Raw genomic sequence first — 19,246 nt, 5'->3', positions numbered from 1 at the left:
TGTCTTTTGCGAACTTGTGGTTCCCAAGTTTTTCTAGAAAAACAACCTGTCGTGACGACGAGGGATAAAATGACTTTTAAAAATCGCAGCAACCTAATTTCATCTTCCCTACATTTTTAGGAAAAAAGATATGTTTAAGAGATATGTATTACAGCAAACATATTTTTTCACAAAACTTTTTAACCCTGTTTAAAAAAAATCAAAAAATTATAGAAAAACTAGGTTGAAAACGTGACGTGACGACGCAGAAATTTTGAAAACAGGTTTTTCGTTGCTTCGTCACGTCACGCTTTCATAACGCTGCAACAGCATGGCGAATCATGAACTTCCTAAACAAAAAAACGTTATTTCAATAGTGATAAGTAACGAGGCTCCTACACAAATGTTTTGTACTATGAAATTTTATGCATAAATATCAAACATTTAATATGCATTGGTTGGTGTTTGTTTTTGCGCATTTCGTTTAAATTATCTATTAAAACGTTAAAACATAACACTAAATCATGGGTGACCAACATTTTCAACAGGCGAGCCAAATTTTGAAGATGAGGTAGGCTGGGGCCACATTACCATTTTTTTTTAATATTCAGAGCAAATAAATGAATAACTTGTTTTTAGTTATGACATAATAAAAATATTTTTGTTTTAATTTGTTTCCTTTCAAAAATATAGAGGCATGGCAGAATTAATGAGATTCGGTACAAGTTTCTACTGTTTCTGCTTGGATTGATTTGAAAAATAATTTTAAAAAATATTGAAAGCTCGTTTCTCAGACCAAATTATTATATTCATTACTAAATATGAAACGTTTTATGACTAAAATAACATTTGTGTTTAACCGGACCAAATCAAATATCGATATACATATGTTATATACAGCAAGAATTATGTCAATTTTTAAACTTCTGTTGGGTAAATTTGTTGCAGGAATGTCTAATACTGTGGGAATTCCAAAGTACATGAAATATTTTTTCGTTGTCTTACTATGATACAAACAAAAAAAATTATTTTCTTGAAAAATATTTCAACTCACTTTTAACATGTGCGTATTGCTTCGAGAATGCCTCTTTCAGATGTCGTAATTTTATCGGCAGCGCTGCACAAAAATTAACGATCATTTATTTTTGCAAACCAAGTTATTCAGAAACTTATTTCAAAATAATTAATACAAAAGTCAACCAGCCCTCCATCGTTGATAGTTTACAAACTAAACTATCTTTAACAATTCAAAATGCAGTTTTGAATTATATGCGTGCTATTAAATTGGATTTTCAAACAGTGATCGCGGCTGAAGAAGCATTCAAAGAATACAATTTGCAAAACTTGACACAATCCAAACAGATTTCTAAAATTTGAAGACTGAAAATGAAACTAGAGGATCATGGAAGTGTTTGAACTAAAAAAAACACAATCTTTTCTTTCCGGCAAAGTCGAAAAAGCTGCAATTATTGTCATTTTATCTTAAAAAATGATATTCATGGCTAACGTTCTTCCTTTCATTGATTCTAAAGTTTCCTCAATCTTTTCATCATATTTGAAAAGTTGATCTTTTTAATTTTTTGAGCGTTCTATTTGAGCGAAGTTCTATTAATTTTTTAATAATTTGCACTTGCTTAAAAATCATGGTTTAAATACAATTTTAAAAAATACATCAAAGATCTAATTTTTATAATAGCAACACACATTTAACAGATTTATCTCTAATAGAATAATTGTTTTAACAGTGGAATAATAACAAACATTTTCAATGGTTTCGAACTTTTGCGAATGTATCATCGATATGGGGACAATTTTATTATCCATGGGGACAAATTTATTATTTATACACAGAAAAAATTTGGACTATTACGTGTCACTGAAACTGCAGCCTTGAAAAAAAAATCAATCTGTAATTAACAAAACCTGAAATTGTCAATTGTTTTCCTTTAAAGTTAACGAAGATTCATTTATTATTACAGCAAATGTCCTGTAAAAAAGTTGTACACTGAAAATTAAATGTCACATAATTTGCTTTTCGACCTGTAAAATTACGGTAAATCTAGAGTTTGTTTTGATTAAGTCGTATGAACCACCTAGCATGTTTTGAGAAAATCGATGTTAAAGTTCAGAAACACCTTTTTAATTCTTACTTTGTTATTACTGGTCAAATTCATCTGCAAATTCGAAACATAATATAAAACTGAACGTAGAACATGATGATGTACTTGAAACTTGCATTAAATCAGTTCTTATCAATGAAGATGTACTCACGACATACTGCATTTCTCTTCTGGCGCAAAAGCCCTTTTGATCATTTGATAATTCTGGTTACAAAAACTGATTTCATTGGCCCAAATCCTCAGTTATTCGTTCGGAGATATTTAAAGAAAAGTTTTGAATGGTAATCCTATCTGATTAGTATGCGAAAATCATTGAGCGATGGCATTTGTGATTATTGTATTGTTGGACTTGCCATTGGGAGTCCACCCGGACATTTCTGACCACTACCATTGGCGCTACTGACCGTTAAAGAAGTGTAAAAAAGCATCGCACATCTGTTTTGATTATTTCGTTTGCCTCTGTAATGAAAAAAATAATACTCATTCACACAGTGAAAATTGAAGCTGATGGTACTCACCCAACACAAATTTGGAGCCATTTATATTATCAGGACAGCTAAGATCATTCCCGAACACAGTTTTCGTTGAAATTTACACGAATTTTCATAACTCGACAAAGAAAATTTCGCGACGAAGCATTACGTCGTAAAAACCAACCTGACGAATTGTTTTTAGCGACCTTTTGCATCCCGGCAAATACACAGCAACGCAAAATGACGCAAACACCAAATTGCACTGAAAAATGAAAAAGTTTACATACGTCCTAAATTCAAATCATTGTGTTAAAGTTATTTTATGATAAAATGAAACCAATTTTTACCAAAGATAAAGTACATGCTTATCAATCGTTTGCAGCAAACAACTCAATTTTGTTTATATTGGTTCATACGACCTAATCAAAACAAACTCTAGAAATGTCCTGCTCCTTTTTGTTACAGGACATTGGCGTAATTTTACAGGAAATAATTTTAGCTGTGTAGTTTTTGGATATTGAAAATAAACGATCATTTTCGACGAAAAAGCCCGTATAAAAAATGGCTAAAAACCCTATCAAATGGTTAAGTTTGGGAAGAAAAAAGAACATGGGAACAGTGCGAGAACTTAGGGAATTGCATGAAGGTAAAATTTCATTTATTTTTTATTCCAAAAAATATTGTGAAATGTTTAAAATTTTTGCCCCTAAATGTATGCAGCAACATTGTCCATCTTTTGAGAGTATTTGTTTTTGAAAGAAAACGTTAAACATTCAATTGAATCCAAACAAAAAATTAATGTTATCGATGTTTTGAGCCTTCTGTGCTAAATGGCATCAAAACAAAAAATTTGAAAAAGTTGAGATATGTACGTAAAAACCATAGTGATCAAAATTAACCCGAAACTCGAAATCTGGTTTTGTAACAAACAATTAATTATAACCAGCAATTTGAATTTACTGCAATCAATGATCATGTTTTATACTCCTCACCTCAGAAAGTGTTTTAAAACTTTTAGGTATTACGAAAAAGCAACCCCTTCCAAAATATTTGAAAAAGAATGAAAAAAGTGATCAAACTTCCCCATGTTTACGGTACCGTCTGCAATAATGAGCGAATATTAAAATTGAGTGAAAATCTGAAGACATTCTGCGCAAATTGCCATATAAACAAGGCCGGATTAAGGGGGGGGGGGGCAAAAGGGGCAATTGCTCCGGGCCCCCCGGCTCAAGGGGGCCCCCCGAGAAAGAAAAAAACATTACTTTTATCATTCCGCTTTAAGCTCTAGAAATCTAGTCAAACAAGGATTGAAACGAGAAAATTTGAATTAATACGTAACAAAAAACAAGTAAGGGGGCCCCAGTGAAATAATTTATTTCTTATAGTTTCACTATAATAAAAGTTGAGGGGACCCCAAGAAAAAAAAATGCAGAATTTTTCCCATATTATTATTGGTTGGGTAAATCAGAACAACTTTTTTCAAAATCGAGCAAAGTTTGGGCATTTGGTTTTGATCATTTTTAAACAAAAAACGATCCAATCAAATCCAGTATACTGATCCAGTATAGTGATTATTCGAAAAAAAAATCAATAACAAAGTGACCAATACCAAACATCTTAAATTTTCATTATTTTTATCCAAACTTTTAAGCAACGTTCGAATTGTTTTTAAAACTAAAAAAAATAAAATTGCTGAAGAAAACTGAGACCGATTTGAGTTTTGTTTGAGCCAGATCATAGTTTGCTTCACTCGTCCGGTGAAAACTTTTGAAAATCATGAAAATGTTCCAGAAGCTACTAACAAATCAATAATTATTTTTTGATTATGATATTTTTTTAACTTAAAAAAAAATATTTCAACGACTGCTTACGAGGGCTAGAATAAAAATAAAACCGAACAATCTTGAATACTAATGATATAAGCATGCAAAAGTATTTGTATGAAAATTGCTAAATTATTGTTGACTTATCGATCAGTATTGAAATTGGCACTTTTATTTTACAATTATCCTCTACTTAAGCAAATAATCGGAAATCAACATGTTATTTTCTTGATTATTTTTATTCTAAAAACATACTCATAGTTGAATTTTAAATTTCATTGAGTTATTCTCTAAATATGAATAAAATTTAAATCTTATCATCTTCCAGATTTATGTATGATTCTGTGTTTTGAGCATTCTGCCACATATAGAAGAACTATTTGACAAAAGCTTCTGTCATTTATTCAATATTTTATCTGATGAGAATCTTATTCTTTATACAAATTGTAAATCATCCGCATTATTTTTTCAATTTCAAACACATTGCATGAAAACGATTTTTTGAGATATGAAATATTGAAATAAAACGATTGGATTTAAATTATAAATTTTGCAATTCCTTCTTTGGCCCTGATTGCAGCTTTGTTTTTTAATTTTGAATTGAAAATTCACTTGTTATCTTTTTTTCAAATCTTTTATTTGAGACGCAGAATTGTGGTTCTGAATGAAATCCAATTTTAGCTTTCAAATTTTTCTCTTGAACTCTTTTATCTGTTTCTCTGTGGATTTTAATTTAATTCCATTAATTTTTTTTCAAATTTTTATTTCTCAATCTAAGATCTGAATGTTATTTCCGTATTATCATGATGCTTTCTAATCTGCTTTCGATGATCTGCAATCAATCATGAAAAGAAAAACATGTTACTATTTGTCTTTGATGTTTTTTAAATAAGAGAATTTAAGGAAAGGATAGTTATTAAATGAATTGGAATAATTTTCAGAATTTTTAGAAAGTTTAACTCCTATGCAAAATTTGCAAGTGATGTGTTAACGATTATTGTTTGAAGACACCACACTGTGAATTTTTGCCTCGATTTCCAGCAAAAAAAAAAATGCTGGAAACGTTCAGCAATCCAAATTTTTGCTGGAAACCAGCAATCGGTATTCTAATTGCTGGATTTTTCAGCATTCGGTTGTGTTCTTGTCATTTTTGCTGCAAAATCAGCAATCGGTTTCCAAATTGCTGGACTTTCCAGCAATTGATCTAGTTTGCTGGAAAATCAGCAATCGAGTTGTCAAATAGAAGTCTGTTTGTTTTCGTATGCTGATGCAAGGTAAGACTATTTTACGAATTTTGGCTAGATTAATATAATTATTTTTATTTTCCTCTATATTCTAGCAACAGACATCAAATCAAGGGTGAGTTTTTATTTAACATGTAGATATTTCATAAAAGATACTAATCAGAATTCTTTTCTCAGGTGGCGAATGATCAACACTTTGGCACAAAGCTGCCACTCTAGAGCCGGTGTTGTAAAATTTTTAGAAAAAGTTCTTGGAAATAAATACAAACATTATTGAAAAATGGAAGAAAGTAATTGTTTTTTATTGCCCATTATATGCACAGCCAGTATTCAATATTTAATTTTGAATGAAATATAAATTTGATACTAAATACAGCCGGTTGTTTTAAAAGAAATAGCTGGTTTCCAGCAATCTGGACTGCTGATTTTCCAGCAATTTGAATTGCTGGAAACCAGCATCAACGTTTGCTGTTTTTTCCAGCAATTTAAATTGCTGGAAAAAACAGCGAACGTTAATGTTGGTTTCCAGCAATTCAAATTGCTGGAAAATCAGCAATCCGGATTGCTGGAAACCAGCTATTTCTTTCAAAACAACCGGCTGTATTTAGTACAGAATTTATATTTCTATTAAATTTTGAATACTGGCTGTGCATACAATGAGCAATGAAAAAGAATTAGTTTCTTCCATTTTTAAATTATGTTTTGTTTATTTTCAAGAAATTCTTTTTTTTTAAATTTTCCAGCACCGGCTCTGGAGTGGCAGCTTTGTGCCAAAGTGTCGATCATTCGCTACCTGAGAAAAGAGTTCTGATTAGTATCTTTTATGAAATCTGTCCAATAAAAACTAATCCTTGACTTGTGTCTGGTTGCTAGAATATAGAGGAAAATAAAAATAATTATATTAATCCAACCAAAATTCGTAAAATAAAGTCCCACCTTGCTTCAGCGTACGAAAACAAACAGACTCCAATGTGACAACTCGATTGCTGATTTTCCAGCAAACTAGATCCATTGCTGGAAAGTCCAGCAATTTGAAAACCGATTACTGATTTTTCAGCAAAACTGACAAGAACACAACCGATTGCTGAAAAATCCAGCAATTCGAAAACCGATTGCTGGTTTCCAGCAAAAATTTGGATTGCTGAACGTTTCCAGCATTTTTTTTTGCTGGAAATCGAGGCAAAAATTTACAGTGTGCACATAATTGTTGACAATGCAATAAACTTAGCTGGCCAGATTTCCGATTGACAAAAATAATTTTAATAACTCTACTCAAGTCTTTAGTGTAGTTTTGCAAGAAATTTGGATAAATCTGGCAAACTCTGGGTTTTCTTCTAATATTTTCAGCTTACTGGGCCGGATCGCAACTTTCCTAAATTTCGAAGCTGAATATTTGATCATGCCTGTATGAAACCGGATAATCTGGAAATACACTGAACTCGTTTCCAGTTTCCTCATATGTTTCAAATATTATGTTTTTTTCTAGGACGGCATATGAAAAAAAAATTCACAGGGGCCCCCCGCAAAAAATTGCCCCGGGCCCCCCGAAGGCTTAATCCGGCCCTGCATATAAAGTATCGATTTTCCCGTAATATTTACAATAAAAACTTCATTCGTTTCAATAAGGCATTTCCCCACTTGTCAGGCGAACAGCTGATTTCTCATGTTTACATTTTCTCGACATATCGTGGTAGGGGAAACATAACAACAACATTACGCATGTTCAATTACCAGATAGCAACAAAATAAAATTTGCAATGCCATTATAGTGGTTTTGCAAGCGCACCTTGGTGAGAAGAATATAAACTCTTTATTTAATTAATTTTAAATTCATAATAAGTTAAGACATGAAGGTATGTTAATGTTTTTGATTAAAGAAGTTTTTAAAAAGAAAGCATTGAACAGTGTTTATCATTTGTAACCGGTTGGTTACAAATCGTTTGATTTTTGTTTTCATTTTTGTAGTATTGTATATTTAGCTCTAGAAAATTCATGTTCCTTGTCGAGTCTCACAACAAGATAGCACCACAGTAGGCTACATTTTACTGCTGGCTGCTGTCAATTCACAGAGGAGGAAAAGGAGGAAAGAAAAAGAGAACATGGAAGGCGAATAGGAAGCTTGCTTCAGGAAAATTCGCTCTCTTCTGTACCAGGTGTCCGTGAGTAAAGTCCGTGTTGTGTTTAGTGTTCGTGAAATTCCACGGAATTCGCCCGGAAACACCGGTTGGCTTCCTCACGGCTCGGCCCGCAGATCCCTTGTGGTCTCGCGCCTTATCGTAAAGGATCAGCATCAACAACGTTCTCGGGGTCTGAGGACCTCTAAATATAAAGGAGAACTTCCCTTCTCGGTCTGTCCGGATACGGGGCACTCTCGTGGGCAGACCGATTAAAAGCCTATGAAGGAAGACGCCTGCAACGACCGAGTCCAGCAACGCCCGCTGGCGCCGACGGTTTCGGCACTCCGTCGATACGCCCTTAAATCGACGGCCCTCCTGCTTCCGGAACTGGATTTCCGGAGCAACGACGTCGCGACAGAACAGCAACAGCAGCAGCACATCACGGTTAGTGAAACAATTACACGCCACACAAGACACAGAACATTGTTTTATACACACAGACAACACGCCACAAGAAAACATTAATAAAAGCAAACATAGAAACATGAAATTTCCCGATTTGTTGTATTTTACCCGAAAAGTCCTTGGTTACCCAGTAGCCAGCCAGCCCTGAGGTTCCGTACTTTTAGAGTACCTTGCCTTGGCTGGTCTAGCCGCTGCTTTTCTATCAGTAACAAATGGCGCCCAACTAAAAGTCCGCGAAAGGTAACCAAGAGACGACCGCGTAGAATACAAAAATCTAAGGATTTTTTCTAACGGGAGGTGGCAGGGATTCGTGCGATCCACGAATGGCTGTCGCCGTACATTATCCCACTATTTTAGTTTAAAAAGTGCTTGATACGATGTTTTGTGTTTGTACAAGGTCCCGACCAGAAGAAGGATTTTAATCCGTTTCTAAAACCATTTTTCCCACCGAAGAATTCGATGGTTTTGGTTGATCGCGTGTTTTGTTAAATTTTATGATGTATGTTTCATGTATTTTAAAGCATAAATTGGTTTTACATAATGATTTTGATTACAAATGCTATGGCAACACTTTTTACCCACACCCGTATTTTTTCAGCAAATGATTGCTGTCACTAATCACCAGTAGCAAAATAAAAACAAATATGACCAAGCGGAAGAAATATAAAGTGAAGTATGAGCCAGTGGAGTTTCAATCGATGGACTACGATGCTGATCTTTCGGATTGCGATGATTGTTTGGAAATGCCGTGCCCGGTGAGCTCTTCGCATCCCAATTATCCGGTTGAGTGGTTGGTCGCCGATTTGCAAACATCGCTGGCCTCATGGAATAGTATGAATGCTCAGGGAAAGCTGGAACCGAAAGATTTGGTAGGTAGTCGTAGACTTATGCAAGTCTTCCAACATGGTCTACAGATCCTGCTGAAAGACGCCGAAACGAGACACTTACCAATCATCGGAGCTTGTGAGTACCGTAGAAATGACCCTTTGATCAATTCAATATCTTCATTTACTGATTCAGAGTCGAATTGTCGTGAATCAACTGATAGCTCTCACACACAAGAATTCCCACAACCTTCTCAACCTGATTCAAAATCAGGATCCGTAGTTGATGGATGCTATTGGAAACATAAGCCTCCTAACAGGCCTAAGGATGAGTATGAATCTAGTACATCCGGTTACAGCACACTAACTCCTGAATTTTGTGCCAGGTTAGAGGAAAGGTTATGTAAAATGGTCGATCGTCTGGTCGATCATCATTTTAATCCTCAGAAAAGCCAGTCGAAATCATCAAAAGTTAGGAAGAAATGAAAACCAGGTAATCACGAAGCATGTAACTGATTTAATAACGGAAAAGATTTTGAATATTGATTATGGATATGTGACATTGCAAACTGAAACTGTGATATAAATGTTTTATTAACTTTTATGTTATTTATTGAAATGTGTAATTGTCGGTTTGTTCTTTTTAAATTCCCAAATCTGCTCACTCGACTCAATTTGGAATCTGGAAGAGAAAAGAACATATAGGAGCAAATTAATTAAAAGTTGGTAGTCAGAGTTATTAAACATCCACGCAATAGACTGGAGTTCAGAGAACTTGCTAGTCGTTAAATGGTGGATGGGTGACTTATCTACCCCAGTTTTCATAGATAGAAAGAACAATAATAATAATAATTTAAATTGATTATTGAATGGAACAAACCTCTTGATCAATCTGGGAATCCATAGCGGCACATGCATCCGTCGACGATGGAAGGGGAAACCCGTTGTGGCTCTTCCATGGTGCTGCGGTTTGTGGTTTGTGCGCGAGGGGATTGCCCATTGAGCCTGGCCAGCTCTGAAATCTGAAATTGATCAACAATTGATCATTATTACCATTGATAGTTGGTGAGAAAATTCATCTGTACTCACCTATTTAATCTTTCGCTGAGAAGATATTTGATACGGTGTCCTGGGATCAATTTAGATTCGCTGCTTGTCCTTTTCGTTGAAAAGATGACACTTTAGCAGCACAGAATCGTTTCGGCAATTCCTCCCAATTAGTACGATGATCGTCAATCTAAAAATATGAAAATAAAAATAAAAGAAAAAATCATACCCTAACACGTCCTAATATATTCAATAAACTCACCTGAGCATAGCAATGCAAAACGTCGCTCAAAACCGTAAACGAACTGCTTAAAACTAACGTTTCTGGTAAGCATGATATGTTCGTAAATAAACAAAAACAACATTATGTTGTGACAGTTGGATATGACATCTGATCATGATCATCGATCAATATATTGCCCGCCAATAGTTCGCCCGCTCATGAGGATCATTTGAAAGTGATCTAATTTACGAATAGGGTACTGTATATTTGTGTTGTAAATAGGGTAGTGTAACTTAGCGAAATTATTGTTGTAATGTTTAATATTTAGTACGATCGATCGTTTAAGTGTTGCGCAACATAGGGATAAGTATTTTAGTTTATTTTAAATTGTTTTTTTTTTACACTTGTGCTTGTTGAATTAAAATTATGTTGATTTGGTGAAACAAATAAAGTGGAAAATGAAAGTTGGATTGTGCATATTACAATAGTGATGTAAGTTGAGTGAATAGTTTTAGATTATATTTGTGATGCACGTTTAAATGAATTTAACCTGTTGTGTGTTATTTATTACCACATTTGGATTTTTATTTAATGTGCGTTTTCAAATATGATCTGTGATATTCATGTTAATTTATTATTCTCTAGTTGTAAGATACTTTTAATGATTCGTGCACGTTTATTTAAATTTTGGCTTGTATATTATTTATTTATTTAATTATTTATTCACCATAGTCTTAAAGTAATTTTAATTTTCAGTGCACGTTGAATTGAAGTTTGTTTTTATTTATTATTTTATGCATGTTTAGCCCTTAAGATGCATTGCAAATATGAAAAATTTAATTATGCTTTGTCGTTTTAAATGTAATATGTCGGCCACAATTCCATAAATGCGAAGGATTGTTCTGGAAACAAAAAAAAATGCAAAACACTTCGTATTTTCACATTTTTTTATTGGAGTGGTGGATAGTGTAACCGGTTGGTTACAAATCGTTTGATTTTTGTTTTCATTTTTGTAGTATTGTATATTTAGCTCTAGAAAATTCATGTTCCTTGTCGAGTCTCACAACAAGATAGCACCACAGTAGGCTACATTTTACTGCTGGCTGCTGTCAATTCACAGAGGAGGAAAAGGAGGAAAGAAAAAGAGAACATGGAAGGCGAATAGGAAGCTTGCTTCAGGAAAATTCGCTCTCTTCTGTACCAGGTGTCCGTGAGTAAAGTCCGTGTTGTGTTTAGTGTTCGTGAAATTCCACGGAATTCGCCCGGAAACACCGGTTGGCTTCCTCACGGCTCGGCCCGCAGATCCCTTGTGGTCTCGCGCCTTATCGTAAAGGATCAGCATCAACAACGTTCTCGGGGTCTGAGGACCTCTAAATATAAAGGAGAACTTCCCTTCTCGGTCTGTCCGGATACGGGGCACTCTCGTGGGCAGACCGATTAAAAGCCTATGAAGGAAGACGCCTGCAACGACCGAGTCCAGCAACGCCCGCTGGCGCCGACGGTTTCGGCACTCCGTCGATACGCCCTTAAATCGACGGCCCTCCTGCTTCCGGAACTGGATTTCCGGAGCAACGACGTCGCGACAGAACAGCAACAGCAGCAGCACATCACGGTTAGTGAAACAATTACACGCCACACAAGACACAGAACATTGTTTTATACACACAGACAACACGCCACAAGAAAACATTAATAAAAGCAAACATAGAAACATGAAATTTCCCGATTTGTTGTATTTTACCCGAAAAGTCCTTGGTTACCCAGTAGCCAGCCAGCCCTGAGGTTCCGTACTTTTAGAGTACCTTGCCTTGGCTGGTCTAGCCGCTGCTTTTCTATCAGTAACACATTCAAGATCAAAATGGCGACCAGTTCGTGTTTACATTTTTCAAAACAAAAACAAAAAGTTACCCTACCACAATCTGTCTCAGGAAATACTCTATGGAAGCTGACAAATGAAGAAAGTTATTCCTTCAAAAATGCCTACTACACTTTGAATAATAAATGGTTCAATTTGATAAGAAATGTGTTTTGATTGTCGGTATATGATTGGGCAAGTGGACTGTAAATTTGGATCGGCGTATTGAAGGATGACACAACACTTCACTTAAAGGTTTTCTCTTTATTTTCTTCTCTAAGATATTTAACTTAACATTACTTGGAAGGTTAACAGACGATATAACGCGCGCGATTCTTGAATGGAACTGACTCGCATCACAACGCGAAGCTCTTTTTATAAGCTTATCGAATGTTCTGGAATATTCTTGGTTAGCTAGCTAGTACATATGCAGGAAAGTTCTGGAACCTTCCAAGAGAACATTTGAATCAAATGGAATGGAAATATCCAGAATATTCGATAGCACGTGGGTTATAAAACGATGGAAATTTCTAGAATGTTCTTCTGGGAAGCCTTCTAAAGTCTGCTTCATTTAATATTGGAACAAATTCTTTTGCTCATTGTGGCGCTCCTAGTGGACGGATTTGGAAACTGTTTTCACCCACGTGTCGGGAAATTGATTACCTTTCACCATGTATTTATGTCATAACACCAAACGATAGCATTTTGTAAACAACCGCCATGGAAGCCGAACGGAGAGATCAAATTGTGCACAGTTTTCTTACGAGTACGAGTACGAGAATTTCTTCGAAACAGCAATGAATAATTTTTTTAATTTTTTTTTTATTAAAGAGTAAAGAAAATGCTACATTTGTATGAAAAACAAATTATGAATTCGTTAATAAATGACTGAACTACACGCAATTGTTTGTGTTCCAATATTAAATGAAGCAGACTTTACATCCGTCGAACTTGGTCAGCACTTGGTCGTACAGCTTTCGAGCACGGATTCTGGCCACATTGTTCTGCTTCAGCGTCCGATTTGGCTGTTTGCTGGCTCGGAATGACCTTATTCCTTCCCGGAGAACTGGAACTTATTGGCCAAATCGCGGTCTGAAAGATTGAGATTCCTCTTGACGGCCTTGATGACTTTCCCACGCAGTTTCCGGTCGACAGTTCCACTCCGACGCTTCGAATGCGGCTTCCGAGCCGTCGTCAATGTTTCCTTGTACTGCTTGATAACACGCCATACGGTATTTCTGGGCATTTTAAGCTGTTTAGCTAGCTTCGATGCCGACAACAATGGATTTTCAAAAAAACTGTGCACAATTTGATATCTCTGTTCGGCTTCCATGGCGGTTGTTTACAAAATGCTATCGTTTGGTGTTATGACATAAATACATGGTGAAAGGTAATGAATTTCCCGACACGTGGGTGAAAAAAGTTTCCAAATCCGTCCACTAGGAGCGCCACAATGAGCAAAAGAATTTGTTCCAATATTAAATGAAGCAGACTTTACAACATTCTTCAAGCTAATGCTAATTGGCTTGAACAGTATAACTTCGAACTAAATTTTACCGTTTTTTAGAAAATATCATATTATTCTCTCCATGGAGCCTTAAAAAACCAGTCAAAATTCAAACCAGTGGCATGCACCCATTTAGGAGCTCATATCGCTTTTAGAATAATGGTAAAAGTAATCAAATAATGATAATTCATCGCAGACCATATCTGTAATTCGAAATGACTGTTCATGTTTCAAATATAGTAAAATAAAAAAAAATACAGGTTTTACTCCGAATTGAGTTTCGAACTCTATAATGATTGATAAAGATTTGGATAAACTACATCTCAAAATGTTACAGTAACCATCGAAAGCCTTAACTCTTAAATACAACTAAGATTTGAAAGTTGTCATTCTGGAAAAAGCTTTGCGGGTCATAAAAAGCAGCCGCGGGCCATGGTATGGCCACCCATGCACTAAATGCTTCCTTCAGCGCTGTAGCAATTTTAAAACACATCATAATGTACTAGGCGTTTGTAAATCTTGGCTCGTTTCAACATTGTAACGAAGTTACGCTATTAATTTAGTTCCTCTAGATTGATGTTCTGTATAGGTGTGCAAGTGTGCATTATACACCTGATTTTTTTTTTCAAAAACGCGACGTGATGACGAAACTTTTCGCAGGTGCGTCTCGGGAACGGTTGGACCAATTTCTAAAAAGTGCTACTTTTTGAAAAGCTTTTGCAATGATCTTGATGCAAGTTGATTGCAAGTTAAGAGAAAATTAAACAAATGTACTTTTTTCGTGACGTGACGATGCAAAAAATGTGTACCGGCACACCTCCTTGGTAAACATATTAATTATTATGATGTACTTTATTTAGCAACTTTTTTGTACATCCAGTAAACTGCTAAACTTTAAAGAATCAAAATTTGTTCAATTTTACGTCCTTTAGGTGAGTTTAAGCTTTGTACAACGATTGAATCATCCTCTCCAAGATAACAAAATAATATTAGCTGTAGGAGTTATTTGAAAATTTCGACTCTCAGGACGCAAGTGCGTCGAATTTGCCAATAGAGATATCAACTTTGAAGCACTCCTGTTAGCTAGAAAGTCAAACGAATTTCGTAGAAGTAATTTATTCGAGAAACATTAAGCGCAACACTTGTGAAAAGGAAGTAAATTTTTCTTATACGTAAGGTTATCACATGAGTCACAGAGGAATAATTAAACTTAGTCGATGTTTCGTCACTCCATGCGCTAGTTGAGTAATATGGGATGTGATTGTTAAAGAGATAATAAGTTTTCAACACATTATTTTCAGTATTGGATTATGTTGATATGCATTCTGAAAAATAAATTAAACTAATAAACAACAACTTCTAGTTGAACTTAGTAAACAGACTTACTTTTTGATTTCTCCCAGCCTATGAAAGCACCAAGTCGCTTGTTCTCCTTTAATAGCCACTCGTATAGTGGATTAAAGTACTCCAGCAATGCATCGGTGCTCATTTTCCTTTGACCAGTCAACACCTCCATTGCATCTGGCCATGGTTTGGAAGAACCCATCGATAGCATAGCTTTGATAGCATTTCCGGCTTCAGCACTTTGATAAATATCGCAATTGTTCAATGTCTTCTCTGGGTCACCTTTGACGTATTCCCCGGCCAGTTCACAAGCCGATCTGTGGAATTGGAACTGTATAATGTATGACACTACATAACGAAGATATTCAGTGTCTGCTGATACGTGAAATTTTGCTGGAGCATCAAAGTCCTGTTCTGAACGATTTACGGGAGGTTCAATTCCAGAGAATTCCGAGCGTAGCTCCCAGAATTTACAGTTGGCTTCTTCTGGTTTGATTTCGCCTCGGAATATTCCATAACGGTATTTGTCGATGGTGTACGCATATGGAAGAAACACTAGTTTGGTCAATGCAGATCGATATATTTGATTGATCTTAGCGTTTTCATCAAATTTGAAATTTTTCAGTAGCCCTATACGCTCCAAATGTTTCGGAGTTGATACCGAAAGAGCAATAACATCACCAACTGCTTCATGAAAACCAGGATTAGCGCTATCGCGATAAATCCTTGGTTGATGTTGATATTGCAAGAAATACTGAATGTGACCAAGTTCATGATGGGCAGTGAAAAGATCTTCCATATTCACCCGGGTGCACTGTTTGATACGCACATCGTCTTTCTTGTAAAAATACATTGCACCAGGGTGACAGATGAGGTCTCGGCCATCGTTTGGTTTCTCCAAAATGCTCTTCTCCCAGAAAGTCCTAAAAAAAATAATAATAAATCTTCTAAATGTAAACAAATGTTGAAGAAGTACTCACTGTGGTAATTTGGTCATATTCAATGATACGAAAAACTCGTCCCCTATTTGGAACATTCGTGTTGGGTTGTAGTTTTGTTTAATCATTTCTTCAGTTACATCTAGTAGCTGACTGTCCGGGTACGGAGTGGTGAAATCCGCAATATTGTTCCATAAATCAGCCCACATGCTGCCTAAAAGATGCGTGGGAATAGGTCCTTTTTCCGAAACCACATCATTGCCATATTTTTCTCGCAGCTTGAACCTAACATAAGCATGAATTTGTTCGTATAACGGCATTATTTGTTTTATCGTGGAATCGATTTGCTCCTCAAATGTTTCATCCCCGTAATCGCTTAACCATTCTTCTGCTCCCGAACTAAAGTCTGTAAAATGTAAAAATAATTTGTTTTCAAATAAATTAGCAACTTCATTCGATTGAAGTTACTGTTCAACTGGGCAGCTTCGCGGTTCAAAGAAACGTATGTGTCGTAATCCTTCCGAGTGGGTGTTCCAGCAGCGTCATGCCACTGAATCCAGTAATACTTGAGCTCTTCCGGATCGCGACTTTTAGCGAATATTTCCGTCAGTTCCGGTTCCAGCGAAAGATCACACTTGGAACAGTTCCTGTATTCACACACCTTCACCTTGGCATAGTTTTCCGTCATGTTTGAAATCGCACCCATCAGTAGAGAAAATTTATCCTCCGACAGTACTGCATAGCCCAAGTCGACGGAATCACCAAATTTCAGCAGAACCTGAGCACCCTTCTGCAATGCGATCGAAAGTCGTATGATGAGTCTTAGTAAAAAAATACTTCTTTCCTATTACAAAGAGTTAATTAAAACGTATTTTTAATAGTTCTAAGAAGCCTAAAATAGATAAATGAAATACAAGTTAACAGTTTTTTATAATAATTTTATAATAATTCAAATAACTAACATTCCTCATATAAATCCTCAACGGTTCCAAGCTACAATGGCGATGTAACTCAATGCACCTTATAACTTTTTTAAAACATTAAGCAGTTTCACGTTATAACATAAAATAAAGATTGATAAGCCTACCACAAAGTAGCTGAGTATGTGTTTCGAGTTAGTAATTGGTAATAAACGTTTTACAGAGTCAGATTCTCTCCGTACGTTCAGGATGCCTCAGAACATTTGTTGTCATGTTTTAAAAATATTTGATTCTTCTGAATTACTTCTTGCACATACTTGCAAGAAGGAATGGTGAAAACAGCGGATGGCATCGTTCCGAAATGAGCAGAATAAAAACACGAAAGCTTAGTTATACCTCCTTGTTAAAAACAACAAATTTCGACAAATAACCTTAAACGTACCTTGAAGAAGTTGTTATTCGAGATTCGCGCTTTCATCAAAAGCTCACGATTTTCCGCTGTTAGATTCGTTCTGTACCTCCAGATGGCTTCGGCGAGCTCGTTCTGCCTTCTCAATATATCGGGCTCTTGCTGATCCAGATACAATTGAAGAGCGTTTTTTTCTTCCGAAGTAGGAAAAGCTTTGGTTTCTACCCACAAAAGGCTGGTTCCCAGAAAAACTAACCAAATGAACAGTTCGGAGCGACTAGAATGGCGAATGGCAAACATCTTTACGATCAGACTGAGGATGCACCTGGGATGAGCTCTCAATTTTATAGTATGGGATAAACGGTGAATTTCAGTAGTAGCGAACAAGTACTTATCGTTTGAAAATATTTATGACCTGTTGTATTTTAAAATTACTATTAAAAGTTTAATAGATTTTCGGAAATATGGTGTCATAAGTGAATTGTAGTGAAAAAAGGTGGTGGTTACAAGTCTACGTTTCTACGAAAAGTCCTTCACCTACCAAACATTTAAATAGGGATACCGCAGAAGGAACAGGGATAAAAAAAAACGGTTAATAATATCAGAAGGAATAATCTTACTAAACTTACTAAAATAGCATATAGCTACAAAAGTGGAGGCGATATAGCGATAATGACTAAATAGATTTCAAAACGGATTTGCGATTTCATTACGGGAAAGGCTATTCAATAAATAATGGGTAAAAAAGTGAATAGTGATAATTCCAAAACTAAGGATTGAGAATTACAAATTAAAGTTCGACAATTTTTCAAATTTGTATCAGCATTGAAAATGAATGAAAATTTGGAATCTGAAAATCTATTTGAAAACATAATCGCAGGCTAAATTTTTGTTATCAATAACTGAATTGACATTTGAGCTTCTGAACACATTCAAAATTTCAAGTGTAATACCTACCTACCTAAGGGTCCGGCGCCGATTGACCGACACATTGGGCTGAGATAAAGGATCTCCACTGCTGGCGATCCGAGGCCAGCATCTTCACTTGCTGCCAGTCAAAGTTCTCGTCAACTGTGCGGATTTCAGCGGCTAGACTACGCCGCCACGAGCTTTTGGGCCTGCCTCTTCTTCGATGCCCGTCTGGATTCCAGTCAAGCGCTTCTCTGCAAATCTCGTTTTCATCTCTTCGCAGCGTGTGCCCAATCCATCTCCACTTACGTTCCCGAATCTCGATGCCCAGCGCCTTTTGATGACCAAGTGCGGATGATGTTCGGCAGGCAGCGATTTCCAAAAACTTGCAGTTTTCGCGTCGTTACCGCATATAATCTGGCTACCAAGATACTCGAAGCACTCCACTTTCTCAACCTGTTGTCCAGCTACCACGCAATTGGAACGATTTTCTGTGTTGATCCCCATCGACTTGGTCTTTCCGGCATTGATTTTGAGACCTGCTGCCTTGGAGCTTTCGGTGAGGTCGTTGAGTTTGCCTGCATGTCTTGTTGTCTTTGGGCGAGCAAAACAATATCGTCTGCCAGGTCAAGGTCGTTCAGCTGCTCCATTTTCGACGGATTCCGCGGCAATCCTCGGTTTAGTTTACAGTCAATCGATCCAGTCAAGATCTCATCCATTACGATGAGAAAAAGCAGCGGTGATGGAATACATCCTTGTCTCACTCCAGCAGTTACCGCGAAAGGTTCGGACAAGACACCGTCGTGCAAGATCTTTTACGAAAATGCCTCGTACTGAGCTTCGATGAGATGGACTAGTTTCTCTGGGACCCCTCGTCGTCTAAGATGTTTTCGTGGTTCAGTCGGTCGAATGCTTTTTCGAAATTAACGAACACCAGCAGAAGAGAGTCATGGAATTCGTTGATTTGTTCCAGTATGATTCGTAACGTTGTGATGTGGTCCACACATGATCGTCTGGATCGGAATCCAGCTTGTTGTCGTCGGAGTGTA

At 36.3% G+C, this 19,246-nt stretch overlaps 1 protein-coding gene across 1 annotated transcript; it reads right to left on the bottom strand.

Moving 5' to 3' along the window:
• Window positions 1-14,863: 14,863 nt before the first annotated feature.
• Window positions 14,864-17,586, bottom strand: LOC129747438 (angiotensin-converting enzyme-like). The gene is made up of 5 exons (XM_055741667.1): window positions 17,322-17,586; window positions 16,428-16,749; window positions 16,002-16,365; window positions 15,064-15,944; window positions 14,864-15,002 (listed from the first exon to the last, which is right to left on the bottom strand). The coding sequence occupies exons 1-5, from the start codon at window positions 17,355-17,357 to the stop codon at window positions 14,986-14,988; spliced, it is 1,620 nt and encodes a 539-aa protein (XP_055597642.1). The 5' UTR covers window positions 17,358-17,586; the 3' UTR covers window positions 14,864-14,985.
• Between the last annotated feature and the right edge of the window lie 1,660 nt (window positions 17,587-19,246).

Source organism: Uranotaenia lowii, chromosome 2, assembly GCF_029784155.1.
Source record: "Uranotaenia lowii strain MFRU-FL chromosome 2, ASM2978415v1, whole genome shotgun sequence".
Lineage (NCBI taxonomy): Eukaryota > Metazoa > Arthropoda > Insecta > Diptera > Culicidae > Uranotaenia > Uranotaenia lowii.
This window is presented reverse-complemented; position numbering and strand designations above follow the sequence as displayed.